This window comes from Penicillium samsonianum, assembly GCF_028829775.1.
Source record: "Penicillium samsonianum strain IBT 33392 chromosome Unknown utg000006l_segment0_segment0, whole genome shotgun sequence".
Lineage (NCBI taxonomy): Eukaryota > Fungi > Ascomycota > Eurotiomycetes > Eurotiales > Aspergillaceae > Penicillium > Penicillium samsonianum.
The window spans coordinates 134,707-159,983 of record NW_026643264.1 but is presented as its reverse complement, the minus strand read 5'-3'; the positions used below and the strand labels follow the sequence as shown (position 1 = coordinate 159,983).

Sequence of the window (25,277 nt, the reverse complement as noted above, 5' to 3'; positions counted from 1 at the left end):
CAGCGCTCACTAGTTGTCCAAACTCTAAGAGGCTTGGCATGACCAATGAGTCTATGCGATCTTGTGAACACGTGTACTAGTCGTATCTCTGGCTTATCACAGCCTGCAGGCAACATGCATCCGACGCATGTCCAATCGCCTTGTTGGCGAACTGCCACCAGGGGAAGGGGTCAGAGAAGACGGTCGTGGCCATAGAGAGACATGGACTGGATGGATAGGCGCTTCAAGGTGTGCGTCAAAAACGGTGGGAAGGAAAGCATAAACTCTACTTGCGTTCATGTAATCTGTGAATCTGATTTCAGCCTCGAGCCGCCACAGCGCTTACTCTTGTCCCCGGACACGGACATGGGCGCGCGCCAATCGTATGCACCGGCTAGTTACGTGGCAGGGCTCTCGGTGACAAATCACACGTCAGTTGCTAACTCTCCTAAGATAAATGACCCCCTGAGGTCGGTCGAGGCTTTTAAAGCATTCTTAAACTGGACCTAAAATTACCAAGTACACTGGATATCATCCCTGCTGCCATGCCACGGTCTCTGCGAAAGCTATTGAGGCCCTTCCGTTCAGGTGACGAGGCTAATGTGTGGATAGAGGTTTCTCTGATCATCCGCTGCTGATGCTGACTGGTGTTCCCAAAACAGGCTTCCCTAACTGTTGCAGCATCTGCAAAACCCGCCGTCCCTCAAGGCCTGCAGGTTGTCGCAGAGGGAATAAACCCGGTGGTCGAGTACGTTTGTCTTCCATGTCCGCCATGGCATTTAATCTAAACCCTAACCCGACTGAAGTATCGTCAGCGTCCATGGCCTGAACGGACATCGCGAGAAAACGTGGACGGCAAGCAATGGCGTCAACTGGCTCCAGGACTTCCTCCCTGGAGACCTCCCAAATGCCAGAGTATTCAGTTGGGGCTATGATGCGAATACCCACAGCAATTCTCGCGTCAGTTGTCAATACCTCTATGACCACGCCAGGACCCTAGTGTCTGACCTCCTCTTGGAAAGACAATTGACAAAGGTAGAGAATACACGGGAAACATACGGACAGCAGCTGAGAGATTCGAGCAGACAAGCAAACGCCCGATCATCTTTATCGCGCACAGCTTGGGTGGAATCATAGTCAAGAGCGTCAGTGTCCTCACTTGCCTAAATTCCATACACAGACTGACAGAAGCAGGCACTTATCCACTCAGATGCCGCTCGACAAGGGGCTCTTGAAGAACATCGCTCAATTAAGCTTTCTACTTACGGTATAATCTTCATGGGCACTCCTCACCAAGGCGGCAGCGGTGTGGCCTTTGGCAAGCTTATGGTCAATATCGCGTCTGTGTTTGTGGCTGCTGACGATCGACTGCTTCGACACCTCGAGGAAAACTCGGAGTGGCTCCAACAACAGCTTGGACAGTATGGACCGGTGAGCGGAGACTTTGTGACCAAGTTTGCTTTCGAGGAGTACCCCACTCCGACAGTCCTGGGCGGCTCGATTATGGTTAGTTGTTACATCTACTATTATGTAGCATTTGCTGAAGCGAACAGGTCGTGCCGCGGGCATCTGCAGTCGTCCCAGGGGCTGCCGATGCCGAACCAATTATTATCCATGCGGATCACATCAACATGGTGAAGTTCGCGTCAAATTCAGATGAAGGATACAGAAAGGTATCTGGTCATATTAAAATGATGGTTGCTGACGCATCTATCGTTATTGGTCCGCGGTGGGAGACAGAAGGGAGAGTCAACGCAGGTATGCGCTCTTGACTTATAGTTGTCGCCTTGCGTAGGCTCAGCTAGTGTTGACAGTACGCTCTCTATAGCTCGAATCAATGACACTACGGAGACTTTCACAGTCAACTTCAGTATTCCTGAGGTCCCAGAGACCGGGTGTTTCGCTGGCAGAGAAGAGGAGATTACGCAGATGAGCGAGCACATTCAGAGCGGTAGACATCGCAAGACCATAGTGCTACATGGTCTAAGTGGAATAGGGAAAACTCAGCTCGCCGCCACATATGCCAGACGATATAGATCTCGTTACTCGGCAGTCTTTTGGCTGAACAGCAAGGACAGCGATACCCTGAAGCAAAGCTTCTTGAATGCCGCAGAACGTATACTTCATGATCATCCATCGTTGAACAACCTCAGGACTATCTGCAAGACTGGAAATCTCGATGAAGCGGTTGAAGCTGTTGAAAGATGGCTAAGTAACGCTAAGAACACGGATTGGCTACTTGTATACGACAATTACGATAGCCCTAAGCTACCAGGAGACAACAAACCTCATTCCTTTTCTATTGCGTCTTTTCTCCCAGGGGCTGAACATGGGGTTGTAATCATCACAACAATATCGTCACAACTCAGGATCGGCCACCAGATTTCTGTTAAAAAATTTCATGACATAAGACAAAGCTTGCAAGTTCTTTCCTTCATGTCGCGACGCGACAACTTGGATAATGGTGCGTTACCCCTCCGAAGATTGGCAGGATTTGCTAATTCTAGTACTAGATCCTGACGCTTGTGAATTAGCCCGCGAGCTCGACGGGTTGCCTCTTGCTCTTGCAACAGCCGGTGCCTACCTTGACCAGGTTGCGACAAGTTTCGCTGACTATCTTCGCAACTACCGGGAGAAATGGCTTCGTCTCCAGATGAAAACCCCCCAGTTAATTTCTTATGACCGGACCCTCTATACTACATGGGATCTTTCACTGGACCACGTTAGACAACAGAATCCAGCGTCCGTGATACTGCTTCAGCTTTGGGCGTACTTTGATAATCAAGACCTTTGGCTTGAGCTCCTCGAGGATCACAGTGGGAAAGTGCCGGATTCGCTTCTAGCGATAACCGAAGATCAAATAAGCTTCGACGACGCAATGAGGGCGCTTTGTTGTTATGCACTGGTAGAGAGAAATGTTGTTACAAACCATGGGATGGAGTCTAGAGGATATAGCATGCATAGCTGCGTGCATTCATGGACCATCCATGTCCTGAACCGCGAATGGAATTCTGAAATGGCAAAACTGGCGGTAACTTGTGTGGGCCAGCACGTACCTTCCAGGAAAACCCCTAAATACTGGGCAATACAGCAACGCCTTATCCGACATGCAAACCGGTCTTTCGACATTGTCAAGAAAGAAGTGGAAATTTGGGCCAACGATGAGTCAATGTTTGAACAAATAGAGTCAATTACGAAGCTCTACAAAGATACCAGCAGACTATCCAAAGCAGAGGAATTGCTAAAGCTAGTTCTGTATGCAAAGACAAAGAGTCCGAAGTTTGGTGCTGATCATACCTCGACGCTTAGGACAGCAACCAGCTTGGCTCACGTGTACAGAAAACAAGAGAAGTTCGAAGAGTCAGAGAGAACATATCTACAAGCGCTGCAAGGGTTTCAGAGCTCGTCCCCGGGTGGCGATCCATCGATTTCGCAGGACATTCTTGAGATAAATGACCGCCTGGGCATCGTCTATTGGAAACAGAAGAAGTTGGATCAATCCGGAGCAATGTTTGTGCAAGCATTGCAAGAAAAAGAGAACAAGCTCGGCAAAGACAGTGAAGAAACGCTCAACACGGTTAATAATTTCGGCCTTCTACTTATAGAACAAGGAAAACTTGAAGAGGCGGAGAAGCTACTTCAACGAGTACGAGGAGGATACGAGGGTATGTTTGGCATTGAGAATATACTAACACTAAGTGCAGTTAATAATCTGGGCTTTCTATGCATCCTTCAAGAGAAGCTAGACCAGGCCGAGAAGCTACTCGAGCAGGCATTAAAAGGATACGAGAAAGTGTGCACCGGTGAGGAGATACCATTACTTGACGCAGTTGAAAATTTGGGCGACCTCTACAGAAAACAAGGACGGTTGGAAGAAGCGGGGAAGATGTACCAGCGTGTTTTGGCGGGCTACAAAGCCTCTTTTGGTTCTTCACATAAAAGATACCGAAAGATATCAGAGACCGTTGTAGCCTTAAAGAATTCGCAGAAGAGTATCATGTTTGTCCAGAGGGACGAGTGAAACTACATCAAGTGAACTGTCAAATTGTCTGAGATCGGATTTTAACTTGTGTTCTATGTTGTTTCCATCATGAATATCCTGTTGATATCCAAACCTGCTTAGTTATTGTAAATGTGCATGTTTATGTCGTTGTTTTTATGTCCCCATCTGCTCAACACAATTTATTTTTACAGATATATTTTTGCACGATCTCTCAACGGAATGCTCCCCGTAATCGTGGCACCGCCTTTTTACCACCACCTACCCGGTGTTGGTGGGCCCCATCGGATCCCATATTCTCACCGGATCCCAGATTTTCAATTTTGTATCAACTTCCTACCCATTTTATACCAACCCACGATGTCAGATCAAATTGAAGATATTGAAATGAGAACTCTACAGGCCGCAGAAGCCTATAAGAAAAGCAATAAGCCCAATTTAGCTAAATTGGCGCGGGAATTTGCGGTTCCAATTGATCGACTACGCGGTCGCGTTCACGGTCGGAAGTCCAATTCGACTATTGCTAGCCAAGGCAAGGCATTGAGTTTAATTCAAGAAAAAGCATTGATTTCTTGGATCCAAACCCTACGCCATTCATATACTACAAATAGCCCAGAGCGTATTGAGCGATCTGCAAACCAGCTTTTAAAGACTGCTGGTTCCGACCGGCAGGTTGGCCACAACTGGGTATACCGTTTCATCAAGCGCCTCCCACCAGACATCCCATATATTAGCCTAAAACCTACTGAAAAAGTAAGGTTTGAAAGCGAGAACTATGGTGAATTACTTCTTTGGTTTAATAGTCTTCGAAAGGTTATAGATCAATATGGTTTTTAAAAGAATGAGATCTTCAATTGGGATGAAACTGGCTTCCAAATTGGCCAAGGAAAGCGTCAAAAGGTTATTGCTCCATGCGGTGCATATGCAAATCCTACCGGCGGTCAAAATGAGTCTATTACCGGCATTGAATGTATTGCTGCCGATGGTTGGGTTATGCTACCATGGTTCCTACCTAAGGGTAGTAACCATATAGCAGAGTGGTATAAAAATATCACTATCCCAGATTTTCGAATTAAGCCTACACCAAATGGCTGGATCAATAACGAAACTGCATTTCAATGGCTTTGTTCATTTCACGAAGCGTCAATTTCTCGTGTTAATAAAGGCAGGCCAAGGCTTCTTCTTATGGATAATCATGGTTCTCATACTACCATTGAATTTACTACTTTTTGTAAGGAGAAATTCATTATTCCATTTTACTTTCTACCCCATACAACACATCTCTGCCAGCCGCTAGATGGTCAAGCTTTTCAATGCTTAAAACATTACTTTCGTTCCGCCAATAACGAAGTTATGATGTGGGGTGGAAGTGTTACTAGAAAGGAAGACTTTTTTAGGATGATCCACGATATTCGGAAGAAAGCATTTACCAACCGGGTAATTCGATCTTCATTTGAATCTAGGGGTATTTACCCTTTCAATCCAGAGATTGTTCTTACTCCTTTACGCCGGGAAGATGAAGCAGAGGGTGGTATAATACGCATTATTACCCCCTCCCCCCGCCTGAGATCCTAAGCTCAGTCACCAATTCGCCCCCAGATACCATTCCTCGGGTTAATAAGCTTAATTCTAAGCTTATTAAGCATCTGAAATCTCAAAATCAGCAAGCGAGACGGCATATCCAGCGTAGTATGGATGCAAATACACTTCTATCCCAACAGCTGGATCTGGTAAAGACATCTTTAAAGAAGTCTCAATCCCACCAGAAAGCTAGAAATCAACCGAGAAGTAGGAAATCGATTCTTGGAGCTTCTAATTCAGTTCTATTTCCTATATCTGCAAATAGGATGATAGCAAAAAGGGATGAGGCTGATACTAAGAAGCTCCAGAGGAAGCATGCCAAGCAAGCCAAGGAATTGGAAGTTGAACAGCAGGCCCAAAAGGCAAGGGATTTAGCTGAGGCTGAGCATGAAGCATCAATGGCGGCAAGAGATAGTAATAGTGGAAATTGGTATATAGATAGTCATGGTGGTTATTTGTAAATAGTGTGTTGAATGCATTTTTAATTGAAAATCTGGGATCCGGTGAGAATATGGGATCCGGTGGGGCCCACCAACACCGGGTAGGTGGTGGTAAAAGGCGGTGCCACGATTATTAGATTTTGAACAGGTTCAATTTAGAGTTAATTTGACCCATATTGATAGAAGTTTTTACGATTGAAAATCGGGGGTTTTTTTGGTGAGGGCCCAGATGTGGATATGCGACCGTAGTAAACCACCCAAAACATCAACATTGGGGTTAACAAGTTGATCAGTCCAAAGTTCAATTAGATGAATACGGGGTTAAGAAGAAATCCAGGGGTCTTTAGAAGTCCCAGCTATTGTCCAGTTCAATTTTGGAAAAATTCCACCACTTCATCCACCCTAGTTTGTTATACAATTTAGATATTTGTCGTATATATTTATATACATATATCCACACAGCAATATGGAGAGCCAGATTTTTATCAAACCGTAGGAATTTCCCATCATTATTTGCAAACAGTGCAAGATCGGAGTCCGACCAAGTGAAGTCAGTCTTCACATCCAGAGAGCCCAACACCGACTGGGATTACCCACCGGAAGGCAGTTACAGCACGCCATCCAGCAGTGGAACAGAGTGTAGTAGTGTGAACGTTGGGAAGTGCCCACCGCCGTCCACGATCCCATTCCCGGATTGTCAGTTCACAATGATGGATTATTATGCACCCGTACATCCGAATGCGGGTATGTGGTCCGGAGCGTTGACGTTATAAGGCGCCATTGGCGTGAGAAGCCCGGCTGGAAGCCCAGTGGCAGCAAAGGTCGTCCCCGGCCAATCCTTCCTGACTGATTCGCGAAACACGTGCTATCTGAATCCGGCGAAGGACTGGTTGATAACTCGGGTCGGCCGCCTTTTCCGCACCTTCTGGTCCCAGAACGTCGAGGGCCGTTGGGTCGTATCGGCCGACGCGGCCCAGCAGTATAAGAATGCCGTCCAGCGGTTTCTTCGAGTCGTGATGGTCCCATTTTTCTCGGTTCAGGGCAGCAAGGTCGCCGTGACGAGTTTATTGGCCTACGGTGGCGGAATACCACGTTGATTCTTCTTTCACGACGGACAGATGCTGTTTATTATAAGCTACTATAAGTCGCGGCATCAGAACAATGCCTCTCGATGGCCTGTCCGACTCCTGTTTCCCGAGGTCGCGCAGCTTATAACGCAATATCTTGCCATCGTGACCCCCTATACTCTATGCTTAACTGGTGCGAGGTGCTCACACCAGTTCTTCGCCCGATGATTGGCCCGTTGTGCGTGCTCCCGCGTCTCTGTATGCGTGGCTTGTTCGCTATATCCCATCTCGCCAAGTTCCATTGCCTCTAGATCCATCAAATGGTTAATATCCGCATGAAAACTGCCCAAAGTTGTAAGCACGCAAGTAATCCCGTGCGCTTTACCCCATCTGCTCGCGGCATCATGGAAATTTTCATTGGAAAGTTCAAGCACTAACCGACCGGCAAATATTGTGACCTTCCAGGGTGCTTTGAGTTGTACCGATATTAGTACGCCATGATTCAGGGCAACTTTCGTTCTTGGTCTTAAACTGGGCTTTTGATATGTTATAGACAATTATTGACTATATATATGCAACCTTTTGATGGGAATGGTGGTTCATCATTTGGTTTTGCTTGAGGTTCTTTCATTGTCCTGCGCCTCGAATTGCTGTTTAACGAGTTCCATGATCAAGCTATACCCAGAAAGGCCTGCTGCCATATATGAACAGTCCCCCATTTGGAAGCAATAATTGGCATTAATTGAGGCTCAACTACTCAAGCCAAGAAGCGCAATGATTGAATCAGTTCAGCTGCAGTGTTCTTGAAGGAAGATATTATTGTGTCCTTTTCAACATATTCAATAGTTCTGTCACTCCACGCGTTCTCTTCGATCCAATGGATGAAGCGAAAAATCTCTTGATTAAAGAAAAGGGATCTATGGATCCACGGCATTGGTTGTAGGGAGAACCTGCTTATGGACCGAGACTAGCCATTTGAAAACCGGCTTCTATGGATGCTGTTGCTGATTCTTCGAAGTCGAGCGGAAAAAGCAACTGACCACTGACAATTTTACCAATATGCGTCCGTCCAATCCGCTGGCAATCTTTCCTAATCTGTGACATTAGAATCTCAAGGAATTTGAGCGGGCTCTGACTGAAGCCTGTCTTCGCTCCCGGGAAAGCTCGTTTGATGAATCCATCCGCAGCGACAACAAGACCGGGCGGCGTTTTCACAGATGCCACCCCCAAAAATTCACAAAGGTCCTTGTACTCGGAATATGATTCAAGATACAGCTGCCCAGAAAACAGGTTGAGCAGCATACGGAATATATCAGGTATTTCGGTTTTGACAACATCGTCGGGGACCGTGTATAGCCTAAGTCTATCCAAAGAGGGAAATCCTCGGCTTTGGCGTGGGGCATACAAATGAAGAGTGACGACACGTGATTCTCGTATCTTGGACATCAAACCATTGGCCTCGTAAGGGCTAATGATCATCATGCGCAACTGAGGTGTTCCGTCATCGACAACATGGTTTCGACTTGTCAGGACCCATCTGACAGGACGTTGGAAAGCATCAGCAACAAAGTGTGAGCCGGGGGGAGTCTTGACGGTCCTAACGAAGTCGTTGGAAGCTAGTAGACTGGATGGGAATTGAGATACGTCCAGAAAGCAGGCGGCGGAGGTATTGCGCAGCGTGAGGTATGCTGGCTCATAGGCCTCGGAAGACCTCACAAGAATGCCTGTAGTGACAAATGAAGATATGTGTGGATGGATATGGTGCGTTTCGGGTGCAGCACTTGGAGGCCTCTGAACCTGGCGCTCACTTTCAACCTCTGGTGCGAGCTCGCGCTCCTGTTCCTCTTGAAGGGAGGACGAAGTGTCGAGATCTTCAAACTTGCGGCAGCGCTTCCAAATCAAATTCAGATTCGGGCTAGTATCTGAAGGACAGTTAAATGACGGCCGCGCTTGGTGACCAGGTCGGTATCGCTGTTCAAGAGTTTGGCATTCGGGCTCGAGAAATTCCTGGGCTTGTCTCGGCGTCAGATCAAGGCAATCATTTTGGCGGTAAGCTTGCCACAATTCCCGTTGGCGCTCGAATCGTGTACCCTGGACCGCCCAAAGGGGAATACTGTGTCGGCTGTCAATCCACGTCTCGGAAATGGCCCAGAGAAGCACGTCCGCGACAGTGATCTGAGAATTCTTGTCCTTGCCACTCAAGGCCAGGATTTTGGACTTGACCTCCTCTGGAACGCAAAAGACGACAGACTGTCCGTTGCCCAATTTTCTCATTCTCATGCACGCTGGAGCATAGTCAGTCCTGGCTTTGCCTGATATGAAGAATCCAAATTTCGTACCTTGAACCAATTTGTCCTTCGTGATACCCGGACCCAGCGTGACCGCCGCACGATAATTAGACGGGAGCTTCAAATCGATTCCTCTGGTATGTGCTTCGTCCAGGAAAACAAAGCATGCTTCCATCTGTCTTGCAAACGGTGAAATTTGCAATAGTTCAACACGTCCAGTTCGATCCAGGACGCAGATGTCGTCTTTGTCGTTTACAAATACCACCGCTTGGACTGGTCCTTCTTTTGGGAGCAGTTTTAGCCAGTGCGCTGCCAAGTCATGATTACTGAGCTCCAGAATCTGTGCGCCCACATCAAGAATTACCTGGGCCGGTGGATTCAGATCCAATACCAGATCCAATATGATCTCGGCATCTGACTTGCATGGCTGTACTTGCTGTGGAATGCAGGCCACGGAATTTTCTGGCCGCAACAAATATTCCAGCACCAACGCATTCGTGTGGTTTTGCTCCGGCAGGTCGAGTTGCGAGACGCTCAGCGGTAGGGTTTCTCGTGAATCATTCGTCCCACTAAACCCTACTGTAGGATGTGTTTTGATCTCCCCGATATCCCAGCCCGACGCAGACAACTTGTCAGGAAACTCCTTCATTTCTTTCGGGAATACGACGTGTGTCAAGAAGTAGTCTACAGTAGCTTTGGAGAACCGCAGAGCGGGGAACACATGATCGGTACAATGAGACCGGTCATCCAGATTCACTCCCACAAGCTGCTGGTAGGTGGGTGGAAGTCTAGAAGCATCGTTCGTCCACTCTTGATACTCTGCACTGGCTTGGTCTGACCCGACCAGATGATTGAAGGCGAGAAATATATCGTCGTCGCCAAGTCCGGCATAGTAGTAATTCAGACATGTCAACAGAATCACGACATCGGGATGGCTGAATTCTGACCGAAGGGAAGGGCTATCCTTGGCTCGATATGGCACACAAAGTCTTGTCGGTGGATTTCGGCTCCTATCAGGCCCATAGTTGACGCGCCATCGTTTTTGACCCAAGCAAAAGGCTAGAACGCCCCCAGCGAGCAGACCCCGTATCAACAGGAGGGATGCCCGTGTGCTCTCTCCCCAAAAATCCTGCGGAATCCCCGCACTCCACCGCCGCGATTTCGTCCACCAGAGGCTCAGATTTCATAATGTAGGTGTAGACGGCATCTCGAATGGGCCGAGCCTGCCTCGAGATTGCCAGAGAGCCAATACCATTCTCACATATGTGCCTTCCGACGTATTGAACCAAAGCTTTCTCAGCATCCTGTTTGAGCAAACGTATCCGTGGAAAACCGCCGTGTGGCTGCTCGCTCACTTCAATGGAGTCGGGGAATTCGGATTGGACGCGACCAGCATAATCTCGAACTAGTTGTAACAGTTCTTGTACCACAATCCACCGTCGTGGGCTGAGCTCGACGGGGCGTTGAGATCCCATGGTATAGATCAATTCAAATTTGACGCTAAAGTTTTCATCGCTTTCGTCCACAATGTCCCGGGAGTTGTGTTGGAAGAACTGCAACGTGCGAAGTAGAGAACGGCCCACGGCGCATTTACCAGCAATAAAACACTCAAGGCTCATCAGTTTCAAAGATAGGATATGCTCGGGTTGGACGAGCAAGACACCGCCCTGCGACATACACTCTAAACACATGCGTTCAATCTCCTCTGCTTCGGCTTCTCCAAATTTCAGAGAGCGTGCAATGGGCATGTGATACACACGACGACCCAAGAGACCACCCAACTTCGTGACCAGCATTTGAAACATTTGTCGCGATTGCGGCTTGGCCACAAGCACGCGAACCAGACAAACTCCATTCGCAAGATCTGCTACCACCATAGGAACGATAACTGAAGATTTCCCCTCGCCCATATTCAATTGCATGACGGCATTCTTTCCTGGGACAAAGTGCCTCATTGTCGCCGCAATTTCCTCCTGAATGCCTCTTATCAGAATCCCGTTCTCTATCTCAAGCAGAAGAGTCTCTGGAAACTGGATTGGCTGCCAGTTCGTATGTCCTAAATTTTCGAGTTCTTTCAGGAGTTCGTCCGGGTGCTTGAGAAGGCGAGCTAGTCGTTTCGCTCGCTGCAATTTAGTGATTGAGCACCCGTAAGCAATGAAACATTTTTTCCAATCTAGGTCTAGTGGACCCCATCGATGGCGCGACAGTTGCTCCAAAAGAAGGACTGGTGACAGCCTTGGGTACTGCTGCAGTTCCAGGGCTACTGCGATTACTTTTGCCCTGAAAGGATGCATCGTCCCTGACCAGGTGGTCTTCCCACGAGGACAGAGCTCAGACACAAGTGATCGATACACCCTGTCGACATATTCTTGACACGATGCAAGATAGTCCAAAATATTTGTCTCCAGCTCTCCTTGAGCCATATTGATGTGCTTTTCTTGTCTGCCATCTTTCAACGAAGCAACACTGCTTTGTAACTGTTCGACATAGTTTTTCTCGTACTTGGATTTGGCTTGTATACCCAAAGAGTTTAGCAAAGCCACCAATGTGGGAGCTGGAGGTTGTCCTGTCGGTGATGTAGAGACAAGGTTCCTTAATTGCGGTTCTTCAATGTCGATGATTGGCTGCGGGCCGAGTAGGTCATCAAAGAGCACAAAGCCACGTTTTTTCGGTGCACTTTGAGGTGGATGTGGTAGCTGGTAGGGTTGAATCTCGACCTCTTCGATCAGTTGATGGCAAGTGACATTCGCAATGTCGGTGATGTATCGCTTCAGATCTCGATTGTCGAACCAGATACTGAACAATTTTGAAACTTTCATCATCATCTCCTGTGCATCAAAGTAGTCATTCACTGTTGGATTTAATAGTGAGGACGGTGATCGGGTGGGCCACTCGCGTTCAAAATGTAGCAACAAACTTTTCTTAATGGCTTCCCGATTTTGATTCCGGAGTCTATCCCTGCGCGACATGAGTTTTTGAAATGTCTCATTCGTTTCGGGCGCAAGTTTTGACTCTGGAGTGACTTTACGCTGTTCCGACTCGATTTGACGGCGAATTGAAGTTTTAATCATCTCAGCTCCCTCTTTTGGCAAAAACAACGCACTGGTTGGCAGATGGATTGAAGCCAGGTCACGAATCACAAAAAGTGAAACAATGGTCTCAAGGGCAATCATATTAGCTTCATTGGAGAAAGCAAGGGCTGCAAGCCAGATCATGAGCTGGAATTTGCCGAGGCGGCGGGTTTGTGAGCACGCGAGGTGGTGTATGCTGCACCAATTACTGACAAGAAACTCTCTTGACTCTAGTATCCACTCAGCATCGTACCTCAACCTTTTCGTGTCCAATGGAGTATGAGGGCCACGAACCCCGGTGGGTAAAGAGAGGAATTGCCAAAGATGCGAGGTCAACTGTTCGGATTGAAGTTTGCGGACAGAAGGGATCCCTTTGTAAAGCATCTTGCAAACGGCAAAGCTTCGAGACGCTGCGCAAGATATCCGATTCTTGTCGAGACTGTTGTACATGCTGTCGTGCTCCTGCGTATGATCGTCGGCGCCGAATCCTGGGGCGCGGAATGAAGATGTGCGGATTCGCTCCCGCAAAAACAGTGCTTGCTCCACATGTGGAAGTGACGGGTGATTAAGCTCTGTCCCGAGTTGGAAAATGCTCATGCGACGGTTTTGGTCCAGTATATCTGCGACTTCCTCGCGAAAGCCATGGTGCTGAGAGAGGCAGCCTAGGCCTTGCCGCCAGTGGATGCTCTGCATCACTTGCTCATTATCAGGATAGAATCTTCTGGCAGGAGTGAGAGATGCGATGCTCTTGAGGAGTTCAATGTGTTCTGTCTGCAGGCGATCAAAAGACCTCAGGGACGCGGACCGAAGTATAGACAGAGCCTGCTCGGTACCGGTCTTCTTGGTGAGTGGATCTGACAGGCAGAAAGACGTAAGAGCATGCAAGTACGTGAGATATAGCTTGCTCTGTAGGCTTCCATTGTCCAAAAGCCGTCCGAGCTGGCGATCGATGGGATACGCATGGATGGTGGTCGCAGGTTGCCAACCGATCTCGACACGAACGTGGTTGCCATCTCTGGCCCAAGATAAAGCTCCTTCAGGTATGAGGACCACTTGATCGTAAGAGTCACGGTTCGTGAGCAGAAGCGTGTTGCGTAGCCCAATCAATGAGTCAAAGACTTGGTTACTATCGACTGACATGCCAGGATATTGTCGAGATTGGATTGCAGAAGACTGTGACTTGAGGATAAATTCCAATCGAAGGCGCGGTAGCTCAACATGTAGATTCGAAGAGGCCTCGTGGAAAATACAATGCACTTTCAAAGCCTTTTCAATCGGCTGAAAAACATTGGATATTACTTGGGCCGTTTGGCACATGGTGCTGACCAAAATTGTTCCGTTCCTCTTGAGGCTCCAGGAAGCTTGACAAGAGCTTCTCTGGAGCTGCCAGTTTTGACTGGATGACAGCCATGGCGCGTTCAAGGGTCGGAATTCCACCAGGTCCCCTAAGACCGAATACCAGTGCGCATAGCCTTCCACAAACTCATCTGGAAAAACTCCAGCAAAAAGTCTAGACGGAACCAGTTGCCAGACTTGCTCCCCACCCTTCACCGCTTTGACTGACATGTCGGAATCAGTGGACTCTGGCACGGTCTCTTTTCCGAAGTGTACCGTGTAGCCCGAATACTGCTTTTGACACGAAAATTGCATCCCCGGTGTGTTGCTGGGCATTACGTCCAATTGAGATTTCCCGAATAAGCTGCGATATGTTGGATGAGATTCATACTCAGAAGGCAAACGTGCAAGCGGGAGGCCATCCACAAGGAGCTCTCCAGTCAAGAGGTTGTAGTGCAACAACATGTCTTCGCTAGACCCGGACTGGCCGGCAAACCGAGTAAACAACCAATATGTCACGTCGTTTGACACCCTGGACCACTTAGAGGTCTTGTCATAGGCTGCCCAGGCTGCGTCGATGGCCAGGTCTAGTCCTGGGTTCTTGCATTCAACGATACGCTCTGCGAGAATAACATGGCTGCGATAACACAGAACTTGCCACCGATGGTACAGAATTTGAAGCAATGAACCTGATTCTGTTGTTAGAGAGTTCCTCCCGTTCCAAATGACTGAACAGCACTGCAGAAAGATCGAAACATCTGCCGAGATGGCGAACATAGGGGCAATGGTTTCTGCATTGAATGTCTCTGTGCAGACCAAAGCGATATGAACGCTCTTTGCAATTAAATTGGTTTTGTGTGTATCATCAATAGTCTCACTAGCTTTTGTTCTGACAAGATTGACCCAGTGGAAAGCAGATCGGCGGAGGTTGTTTAGACACTGAAGGCACATCGCACAGACTTTCTGAGAAGGAGACAAAGACAAAATCCTCAAAACCAGCCGAATGAGACTATTGATCCCATGTATGGTCTCCCAATTTTGCTGGATCCTCTCCATTGTCTCTTCAATTCGCGAGAGTACCTCGACTGTGAATACCTCGTCGCACAAAATCGCATGTCCTTGTCTCAATGTCGTGCCTGTTTTGGATGGGCCCGCTTGATTGATTATCTGGAGCACAAAGATTGTGGTTTCGATTTTTTTCATGTCCACCGATGGCATTGACAGTTCCAGCAGGATATTTTGCCATTGGATCTCCAGTCCAAGGGGCATGGTTGCAAGGGCCTTGTATTCTTCCAGTGACATGTCAGCAGGGGCATCGCACTGTGTCGCAATGACAGTATTTGGTGACGGGCCATGTGGATTCATGGCAGGTCGAAACAGAAATTGCTGCAGCGCTGAACTGTGTGCCGGGAACCTATAGGTGCAGGAAGTCTCTGTTTGATGAGTCCAGTCAAAGCCGCTCACAAAACATCCGAGAACATTGTCAAAGTATTGGAAGTGAAGTCCATTGTTGAGGCAGACATCATTTTCCGTCACGTTGAGAATTAACCTGTCGCGTCGATGAGTTCTCTCGTGAGGCTTATTCTGAGAAAGAAGACTAATCCGCTGGTTACGCCCGTGGTTGCTGAAGAACGGAGACAGACCTCGATATGTGTGTGGACGATGCTCTGCTCTGGGCCGTTCTTCCACCGCGTACTTCATATTCAAACACCGATGCAGGAAAAACAGCGTGGTGTCACGCCAGCTTCCAAAGGGCTCGGGTACTCGAAGTTCGAAGACAGTGGCTTTGGCCCTTGAACGATTGGTCGGCAGAGGCCACTCATGTATGCTGATGTCAATCGACTCGGCCTGCCTCTGATAACGTTCTCGGGGGCAATCACTGTGGTGGACTCTATCCCGAAGCCCAAGTCTCTTATCCACAATGATTTCGACAGATTCACATGGTGTCTTAGAAGATAATGCCATCAATTCCCGGTAACGTTGCTGCTTTTCCCAAAGCTCGACCTTTTTCTTCGTCCTCTCCTGAGTGGCATTTTCTTCGATGGCTGCAAGCAATTGCTGATGTTTGTGAGACTGCTCGAAGTATCGAACAGCGAAGCAGGAGGAAGTCCCGAATTCCTGGAAAATGTTCGGGCCATGGTAGCGAAGGCGAGCCTGACGTCGACTCAGATACTTTTCAGCACACGCCAGCCTCTCCATGTGCGATCGAAAAGGCAGCAAAAGTGATTGAAAGCAGTCAACTGGTATGCATGCGTCATAGTCTCTCAGGGTCTCATGTAGGTGAATCGCGGATTTGTCGCAGGCAATCCACAACTCTAAGAGCGTAAGAAGCATGACTGATGTAGCTTCGGGGTTGTCTGAATACGACGAAGACGCTTTCTCGAAGTATCGAGTCATCAAAGCACCGAGTTGACCACAGGCTGCCTCCTCGCCCTGGTGAATTTCCAGCCATGCATTGAGATCCGAAGCAACCCAATCCTCAAAGGCAGCAAGGTTGTACGCTTGGTAATCAGAATCGTGTGAATCGAGGTGATTTGGAAGCTCTGTTCGTTGGTATTTGATCAACTTCGATTGCGGCTGGAAACTTTCTCTGCACGGGCGTTTGTTGCTTCGATTTTCTATGCTCTCGATGTAGCGGTCAAGGCAGGGGAGCGCACATTGAATATCTTGACGGAAATTTAAATCACGCAGCAGTGGCATGTCGACACTGTGGCTATTTTTGCTCCTAATATGCGTCCACTGGCTTTGAACTGCGCTGCTTGTACGACTCAAGATTTCCTGAACTGAGGTGAACCAGGCAGGCACAACTGCCAAGTCAAGCTTCAGCAGTCTGCGAACGATCTTGGCATTCATAAGAAAGAGACTCTCGGAGGGTATTGCAATTGAAGCCCTGTCAACTATCGAGGTCATGAAGAAGACCATGAATTGTTTGTACAGATCGTCCAAGCTCCCTTCTGTAGACAGCCTGCGAAACACTAGCTGCAGTGTCACGCGCACCAGGAGCCATAATGCAGATCGGCGCCACGGCGATTGGCAATCACGCCACATTACTTCCTCGCGAGTGTTCTTCTGAATCTGTACAGACGCGATGTCGGTGCATCGAGGACGAAGAGTCGACATGAGAAGCTCTGTCACCATTTTGGGATGCGTGGTGTCCCTGGTCTCATCGTGCTCCTGTCCAGCCTTCTTGACTCTTGGCTTGGTTCCAGCAACGGGCTGGTGACTCATTCTCGAAACCGTTTGCGCCATAAACGCTCGGAATCCGGGTTCCTCGAAAGTTGCCCTATTCATAACCATAGTCGGACCCGGGAAAGCACGGCGCAGCCGTCCCACTGTTGTTGTAACGGCTTCATTGCGAGCTGACAACTCAAAAGATTCGATGTGTATCGCGTCGTTATGCCAGTATAGGAGGATTCCTGCGTTTTGCTCGCGAACGTGAATTGGGAGGAATCCACCTACGGCCTGGTTAGAAATGAGCACAATTATTTGCCTGTTGCAATGCTTACCCCGAATAGGTAGCTCTGCCAGACTCATCTCGAGCTGCTTTTCATCAACGTCCCCATGAGGGCTGTATGCTTTTCTTAGGCGAGAAACCATCTCGGTGGCCTTACGTACGATAGTAGTATCTGCGGTCGGAACGTAATCGCTGAACCTGCGGAGAGCATCAACGACGCTCTCGAGGAGACGATGTTCTTGTTGCACATTGTAATCTTCTGCCTGGGGAACTTCTGGTGGGAGAAATATGTGGCGGAACAGGTACAATGTCTCCTCTAACGTCATTGACTTGGATGCAACAGAATCTTCCATGACGAAAAGTTTGACAGAGGGACGAATGTAGTGGGAGTTTGATTTGGATTGCAGGGAACCAGTTTTGGGTCCAATTTTTGCTTAGTTGGGTTGCGAGGAGACTTCAGAGAGTGGCTAATGAACTTAGGAACGTCTTTAAATCAACAGGCTGGACCCCTTTATACAAACAGTATAACCTTAGACTTCCACAGAACAAGGTCTTTGCATGATGCTGTCTATCACAATCTGCACGAGCAGAAGATTGAAACACATACAATGTGAGGGGCGCTTATCGTTCCGTCTCAGCTCTCCTATAGGTGGAATTCATCACTCTGATAGAAGGGGCAAGCAAACCCCCTATGGAGACTTCCTTGACTCACTGCTATTATATCGACTATTGTCGATCTATGATAAAAAAATGTGGTCATCCCCGCAGTTTTCATTATGTGTAAATTCAGCTTCAATTCAACGCTCATATGGCATTGGAAGTGTTCCATAAGGCTTCTACCACAAGGTTCTCAAACTATGATCAGTCCATGAAGGCCCGCTTGAAATAGTGACTCCACGGCCCTTGAATTAAAAAAAAATCCTATCATTGCTTCCTGGTTTGATCAAAAAGGAGCGAGACACAGCATGGGCAGGGCACATATTGCCACACAACCTTGGGTTTTCCACCGCAAGATATGACCCAATGAGATTCCCTTACATGATAATTTTCTTGCATCACGGGCCTCCTGCGTAGTGGATAATGAGCCTCCCGCATTAACAATAAATCAATCTCCACTTTTGAATAATCGAGCAGTCACCCACAAGCGCACCATAAGGTGCGAACTCACCAAGTTGTAGTACAATAGCTGATTGAATGTTTTTCCTAGATATTAGAGGGACTCGAACAGTGGTAAAATTGATCATGTGGTAGAGTACTAATAATTGCTTCCGTTTCAGTGACTTACGCACGCTTGTTTATGTCGAGACCAGGGGCCATGGAGGTTACACATGCTATACATTAAATTGCCATTATTACGTCATGATAACTGATAATTGAATGTCAAGTGCATATCAAGAAATCATAATGAGGCTACCCAAATGAGTCGACAAAGAGAAAATCAATAGAGGGCGAAAGCCAAGATGCAGGCTAACAGGTCTCACGCTAGCATAGGAAGATAGGGTTGGAAGTGGAACTATAGATCTGAAGATCAAGCATGGGACAGTTTGGGAAGGAGGACTAGTTACACGGCATATGAATTCGAGCGTTAGCGAGTATAGTATTCAGCAAAGATGAGCATTGCTCATATTCAAAGAGTTTGATCTTTCAAAAGCTCTTGAAACTCCCGCAGCGATGATAAATACTGCTCTGTCTGCCTCTCCTCCTGCCAAACCCGCAGTCCTGTTCTTTTCTCCAAATAGCCTGGCCATTCCTTCGGAAAATACCCTCTAATTTCCAGTTTTTGTAAATTTGAAAATTTTCCAAGCGTTCGCGCAAAATCAGCATCCACAGCTGGACCCCGGTGGTTGACAGTCGGTTCTGAATCAAGGTATAACACCATTTCTTCGAGATATTCTGCTTCTGTGAACAGTTTTTCGAGAAGCTCGCGCCATCGCGGGCCATTGGGAGGATTGTTTGTTAGGAAATCTGGGTGCGGCCCCGGATTGTATACAGCATGAACAGAGATCCAAAGTCTGCGTAGGTTCCGAATGTTTGACGGCTTAATCATATTAAGCCAGTCTATGCCAGTGTCGGGGTTGTGAATTTGGAACATGTTTTCGATATAGAATTCCGCTGGATTTTTCGAAAGGGTAGTTTGAGGATCGGTAATGTGGATTCCTGATTCAGACATGACGGATACAGGTAATCGAATGATATGACGTTATGTCTGTGTAATAAGTGACGTGTGGGGAGTTTGGACTTTTGGAAAAGATTCTCATACAATGTTGAATTCTCGAAGCTTGACCATATTACGAACGCTCGAACAGCTTATCTATATATACTGAAATACTTATTCTCAACCTGACGATTCCAGTTTGAAACAACATGGATACTTGCTTGTACACTTTGCGTTGCAAGCCATATATGCAGGCTCGTATGCAAGTGTCCCAAATGTTCTCCGTATTTAATTTTCAAGTGTTTTGAAAGGTTTTTTTTGTAGATCCATGAATCTGCAATAAGGGCTTTCTGACTCATGGCACATGGTCTGGTCTGCCTCCTGCATGCCTCCCGCATGGCCTAGTCTGCCTCCCGCATAGCCTATTCTGCCTCCCGCATAGCCTATTCTGCCTCCCGCATGGTCCAGTCCGTCTCCTGCATCATCTGGTCTGCCTCCCGCATGCCTCCCGCATGATGGTTATCGACCCTTTCTTTTAGTCCGTCATGGACTTCGACTCGTGCGTTGGCCGAGTAAAAAGTACCCCTCTCAAATCCACTACGTACAGCCTTCCGCGTGCCGCCGCTCTGATCTCAAGTTACGCGTGGCTTATTTTACTATCCAAAACTACGGAATAAAAACGACCTTTGTGTCAGCACGCACTTTTCCAATTTCGCGTTTTCATGTTCTTTGGATTATTTCTTTCGAAGACAGCATATTGCGATAATCCGATCACAATGGATCCTCGCGAAGCCAGATCGACCGGGTATAGCACCTTTTCACCAACACTTGAAATCAAACCCAAAACCGTCGGTCGCCCGAGGTTCGACCCGTATCACAAGGTTCTCAGCAGGTTTTATGAACCACTGGTGCTGTTGCGATTGCTTGGACAGAGCCGTGGGAATCACCAGCCGAAACCGCACGATGTAAATGCAGGCCAAGCTGTGCGTCGGGATTTCTTGCGGAATCTTTCCTACATTTGTGACTTTGAAAAAGGCGGAGATACCTGCACCGCGATTGGACTTGCAGACCTCGGCGCATGCTATCGGTTATATGTCGCTTCAAATAAAGGACAAGCTAAAATAGCTGAGTTTCTTAAGGCTGTTCTTGGGCTACTGCACGATTTAAATGAAGTGCCAGGATCGGAGCTACCTCAAAAGGAAGCAGAGTTTGTGAAGTTTTGTGTTGATTTTGCGGAAAAGCGCGTCAGAAAGGAAAAAAACTGCTTATTCAGGGCCGTGGATGCTTGTAGCCGAAAGCTTTCACATTCAGCTCCCATTGAAGGTGTGCACCGCCAGTAATTGTTATAATATTGCCGATGCTAATGCCTTGGTAGCCGAAAGACTACGCAGGTGGTTAAGATCGCTCCTGAGCCATGATGATAATCTCACACTTTGCACGTTTGCATACGAAACCAGGCATTCTCCATTTCTCGCATGGTTGCGGTCTATACGGCAAGAAAACCTGCTCAGCCCAGACATAGAATGCGATCCTTTCGGGCTTGTAGGACATTACATCGGACGGCTAGCACATCATATCCGAGCATCAAAGGAGCTTGTTAAAGCTGTCACTGGTATGAGCCAAATACTAGAAAGTTGCGAAGTTTCCGCTGTGGATCACATAGCACCGGTGCCACCTCCCGCACCCGACAGACATACGAATCTTGACGGAATTCTCAACCGTATGTTAGGGAAGGGACACGACGAGCGACTCGACATTGAACATGGACTGTCAAAAATCAACGCTGTGAATCGACTCTTCGATAGATTTCCGGGCGAATATCGGAATCTAAAGCCACGAATCCATGCAGAGGTCCAACCAAATACTTGAGCTTTTTCATCGGTATCAAATACAATTCACCGAAAATGATCGCTTTGTCGCTTGCAGTAAGGCGGCCTGTCTATGTTGCGAGATGTATTTCAAACACCACCCAGCACGAATGATTGTCCCTGAATCGCATCGAAATGTGTGGACAAACTGGGGACCGCCTCTGGTAGAGAACTTCTCGAAGTCCCACGGGGCAGGAAGGCAGCAGTTACATATACTGAACAAAGTGATTCACGAGATTCGCAATCTTGTCATCAGTCAAGCCCTAGGACAATCCTCGGTTGGCCAGCGACGTCCTGATTCAAAAACAGAAATTACAGATCTCCATTCCCTCGGCTACACCCCAGCACCTATCAACGTTTCGGAAAAGAGTTCAATGGTTATGAGCAAAGATACCCCCATTGAAAAACAGAATCAACAATTAAAAAATCAAGCCAGAGGACCATCGATTAACCCTAGATTATCGACTCATAACAACGAAGAATGGGATAGTGAGGGCGGAGGCGTTTCCATTCAGGCCTGGATGCATTGAGGGCAACTACAACATCGCTCGTTTAAAGCGGATGGTGTCTTTGGCTTATACTATTTTGACTACATATTTTTGTACTGCTCTCTTTTTTAAGCACGATGAATCTTAAATTGGAAAAACAAAGCCTAAGTGTTATTTATCTCTGCACTACCCCTTGCACGTCCTGTCCCGGTGCCTTCGGAGATTATCGTTGCGTGTACAAGACGAGCCACATTTGTCGCAAGTAAACTTTTCTATGATCTCCAGATGTTCTCTAGCCCATGGCTTATGATGTGTTACGACATGTCGGCGCATATCCGTTTGTTCAGCTGTACGATAATCACAGAAAGCTTGTGGACATTTGACAGGTTTGACGTGTATCCGTTCTCCATTCGCAATTCAAATACCGACAACGATACACTCCATCAGAAAACAATGTCATATGGTCTAGTGAAGGCATCTCTGCTTCTTCAAATTTGACCACATTTCGAGGCGCTGAGGCCAGCGGCTCTGACACGCTTTCCTCTGGAGCTCTGCCTTGGCTAGAATCCTCAGTCGATGCCATTCTTTCAAAGTTTTCTTGAAAACCCTCTCCTCCATCAGGGAATACATCTGGTTCAAGTCTCTATAGAGATGAATGATCCATGTAGTTCTCTGCAGACTCTGGGGGATTCAAGACAGCTGCATCCGTGAAGCCGTAAGTGCCATTCATCGGTTGAAAGACTTCAAATGAGGTGTCTGCAGGAGGTGCGGCACCACCTGTCGCGCTGGGAGCCACGGGGAGACCAATTGTTCCATGTTCGGGAAGGTAAACGATTTGTTCAATCAACAGGTCAAGAAAAAAGTTTAGGTCTCCACATTCATCTTCATCGTCCGCATCTTGGCCAGAGAATGCGTTGTCGATGGCTAATGGTAGGGACGCATAAGAAAACAGCGCAACGTAGGATTAGAAGGCTTTATACTGAAGAAAGTCGCGAGTATTGGCCCTCTGGCTGATTAATCCCTGCGCCGATTGCTTGCATGACTTCGACAACTCATTTTTCTTTTTTGGAGTAGCCCGTACGAGCCGTAAAAATCAACTGGTCAACTGCCTAGGGCCCAAATTACTCTTCGAGAGTAACCAATGGATGTGATCCACATGTTTGCCATTCTTTCACCGCTCTTTCTCATGCATCTTTTCAGTCTCGAGCATCAAGATAAGCCTCCACTCTGTGGAAACCTGTTGATTGGTTGGATAATTGGAGCTACGAATACATGGCGCCTATTGCAAATTGACTCGAGTGAATTATGTTCCTCTCGCTATTTGTCGAAGCCTTTGGGGCACACAATGAATTGTTGGACTGACAAAGTACGTGAGACGTATTGATTTTCTGAATATCACGGTGGGAAAAAATTCATAGTAGCCGCTATGTAGATCCCTCTCTTTTATCTGTGACTTTGAGAAAGGAGGCGATACTTCCACCGCTATCGGGCTCGAAGAGACTGGGACTTGGTCCAGTTTCTGGGTTGCTTCAAACAAAACAACAGCTCAGATTGCCGATTTCTTGCAGCATATTCTAGAAAGGCTTCATAGTATCTATCATTTCGCAGAAAAGAATTTGACTCCAAAGAAAAATTCTTTTGTGAAATTGTGTGTTGAATTTGCAACGAAACGCATTTCCTGGGAAAAGAAGTGCTTATCGACAGCCGTTAAGTCTTGTCTTAAAATTATTTTGCATTCGAGTTCATACGAAGGTATTTACGCTCACTATTTATTCCTTGCTTGCCGTACAGTTTCTGATCCTACGTAGACAAAGGAATCAACGAGTGGTTAAAGTCGCTTTTAAGCCATGATGAAAATCCCACACTTTGTTTGTTTACCTACGAAAGCCAGCATTCGGAGTTTGTTTCCCGGCTGCAAGTCTTTTCCGCAGAACAAGAAAGCATGTCAGGCATAGAAAGAGGACCTGGACATTTTGCGCCTGTGAGGCATTTCCTTGGTCGACTAGCTCACCACATTAGGGCGTCTGAAGAGCAAGTCGAAGCCGCCATAGACGTGAGCCACATGGTCCAAACCTTCGATGTTTGCGTCGTCAACTAGACAACACCGGTACCTGCTCCACAACCTGACGGACACACCAACCTTCATGATATTCTTAATCGCATGTTACCAAAAGCTTCAAATAAAAGTCTCAACATCAAACGCGGACTCCGATTTCAACGCTGTGAACGGGATTTTCTGAAATTTCCCGAAGAAATATCAGCGTATAAGTCCGCAGGTCCATGCGGAGGTTCAGATCCTCGAGTACTTTTACTGAAACCGTACGACGTTTGCAGAAAATGGCCGCTATGTTGCTTGCAGCAAGCCAGCCTGTTTGTGTTGTGAAATGTATTTTCAGTACCACCCTGCTCGCATGGATGTTGCCGAGTCACATCAGAATGTGTGGACAGATTGGGGGCCACCTCTGGTACAGAATTTCTCAAAATCTCATCCAGCAGGCAGGCTGCAACTAGATCTACTAAATAAAATGATCCAAGAAGTTTGTTCACTTGTCATCAATCAAGTACTTCCACAATTTGCGCTTGATCATGGACATCCTGACTCTGTGACAGGAATTACGGAGATACATTTATTCCGCGACAACTCAGCTCCCGTCATTGTCAGACACCAAAATCCACTTGTTGCATGCCACCCCGTCTCCCGCGATGATATGATCGCCAAGTTCACAAACGCTTCGGCGGAAGGATAGGTTGAAATTGAGACCTTGAGAAATGCCGGCGAAGAATGCGACTTAGAGAGTGGAGGGGCTTAGAGAGTGGAGGGGCTTAGAGAGTGGAGGGGTTGTACTATATGCTTGAAAAATTTGCGAACTACCGATACTGGTAATGTTGATGAAATCGCCAATGCTACAAGACTTCTTGAAGTTTTAGAGGACTGAGACTTAAGTACTCATGGTACGTCAGAGCGTGGACAAGCTAGATAAGAGAGTCTATTCGTCACTGCTATCCTGCATATGTTCCATCTTCCTTGCATGTTTTGTAAGATTGTCTTTCCGCGTGAAGGAAGAGTCACATTGGGTACAAGGAAATCGTGCAATCTCCCCCAAATGTTTTTTGGCCCATGGCCTATGGTGGGCTACGACATGCCGACGCATATCCGTTTGTTCTGCTGCGCGATGTAAACAAACCTTACTTGGACATTTCACAGGTTTGACATGTCGCCGAATGTGTCTTCTGTTCGAAATTAGCTAACGCACCAAAGTCATCCTAGACGATTTTCAATACCTCAAACCATGTTTTTGATCCCACACCTTCGTTGATTTGCAATCCTGATATATACAACGATACAACCCGTCTGAAGTATCCGTGATATGGTCTAGTGAAGGCATTTCTGCTTCTTCAAACTTGTCCATACATTGAGATGCTGCAGCCAACGATGCTGAACCACCTTCTTCTTGTGGCTCTTCCGGGTTTCCGGTCCCAGTAGATGCCAGACTCTGCGTATGACCTTGGAATAGATTGATTCCACTAGGAAGCAAGTCCGATGCAGCACT

General features: G+C 47.3%; 3 protein-coding genes across 3 annotated transcripts; 1 reads left to right on the top strand and 2 right to left on the bottom strand.

Moving 5' to 3' along the window:
- Positions 1 to 1,257: 1,257 nt before the first annotated feature.
- N7471_010304 (uncharacterized protein) lies at positions 1,258 to 4,000 on the top strand (the record flags this gene model as incomplete). The annotated part of the gene is made up of 4 exons (XM_057283023.1): positions 1,258 to 1,485; positions 1,533 to 1,737; positions 1,808 to 2,443; positions 2,493 to 4,000. 4 exons carry the CDS (start codon positions 1,258 to 1,260, stop codon positions 3,998 to 4,000), a joined length of 2,577 nt encoding a protein of 858 aa, XP_057132002.1.
- A 4,021-nt stretch (positions 4,001 to 8,021) lies between these two features.
- Positions 8,022 to 17,568, bottom strand: N7471_010303 (uncharacterized protein; the record flags this gene model as incomplete). Its single annotated transcript, XM_057283022.1, has 4 exons — positions 8,022 to 9,352; positions 9,407 to 10,365; positions 10,439 to 17,216; positions 17,268 to 17,568. The coding sequence occupies 4 exons, from the start codon at positions 17,566 to 17,568 to the stop codon at positions 8,022 to 8,024; spliced, it is 9,369 nt and encodes a 3,122-aa protein (XP_057132001.1).
- Positions 17,569 to 18,842: 1,274 nt separating this feature from the next.
- Positions 18,843 to 19,385, bottom strand: N7471_010302 (uncharacterized protein; the record flags this gene model as incomplete). The annotated part of the gene is made up of 1 exon (XM_057283021.1): positions 18,843 to 19,385. The coding sequence occupies one exon, from the start codon at positions 19,383 to 19,385 to the stop codon at positions 18,843 to 18,845; it is 543 nt and encodes a 180-aa protein (XP_057132000.1).
- Positions 19,386 to 25,277: the final 5,892 nt, after the last annotated feature.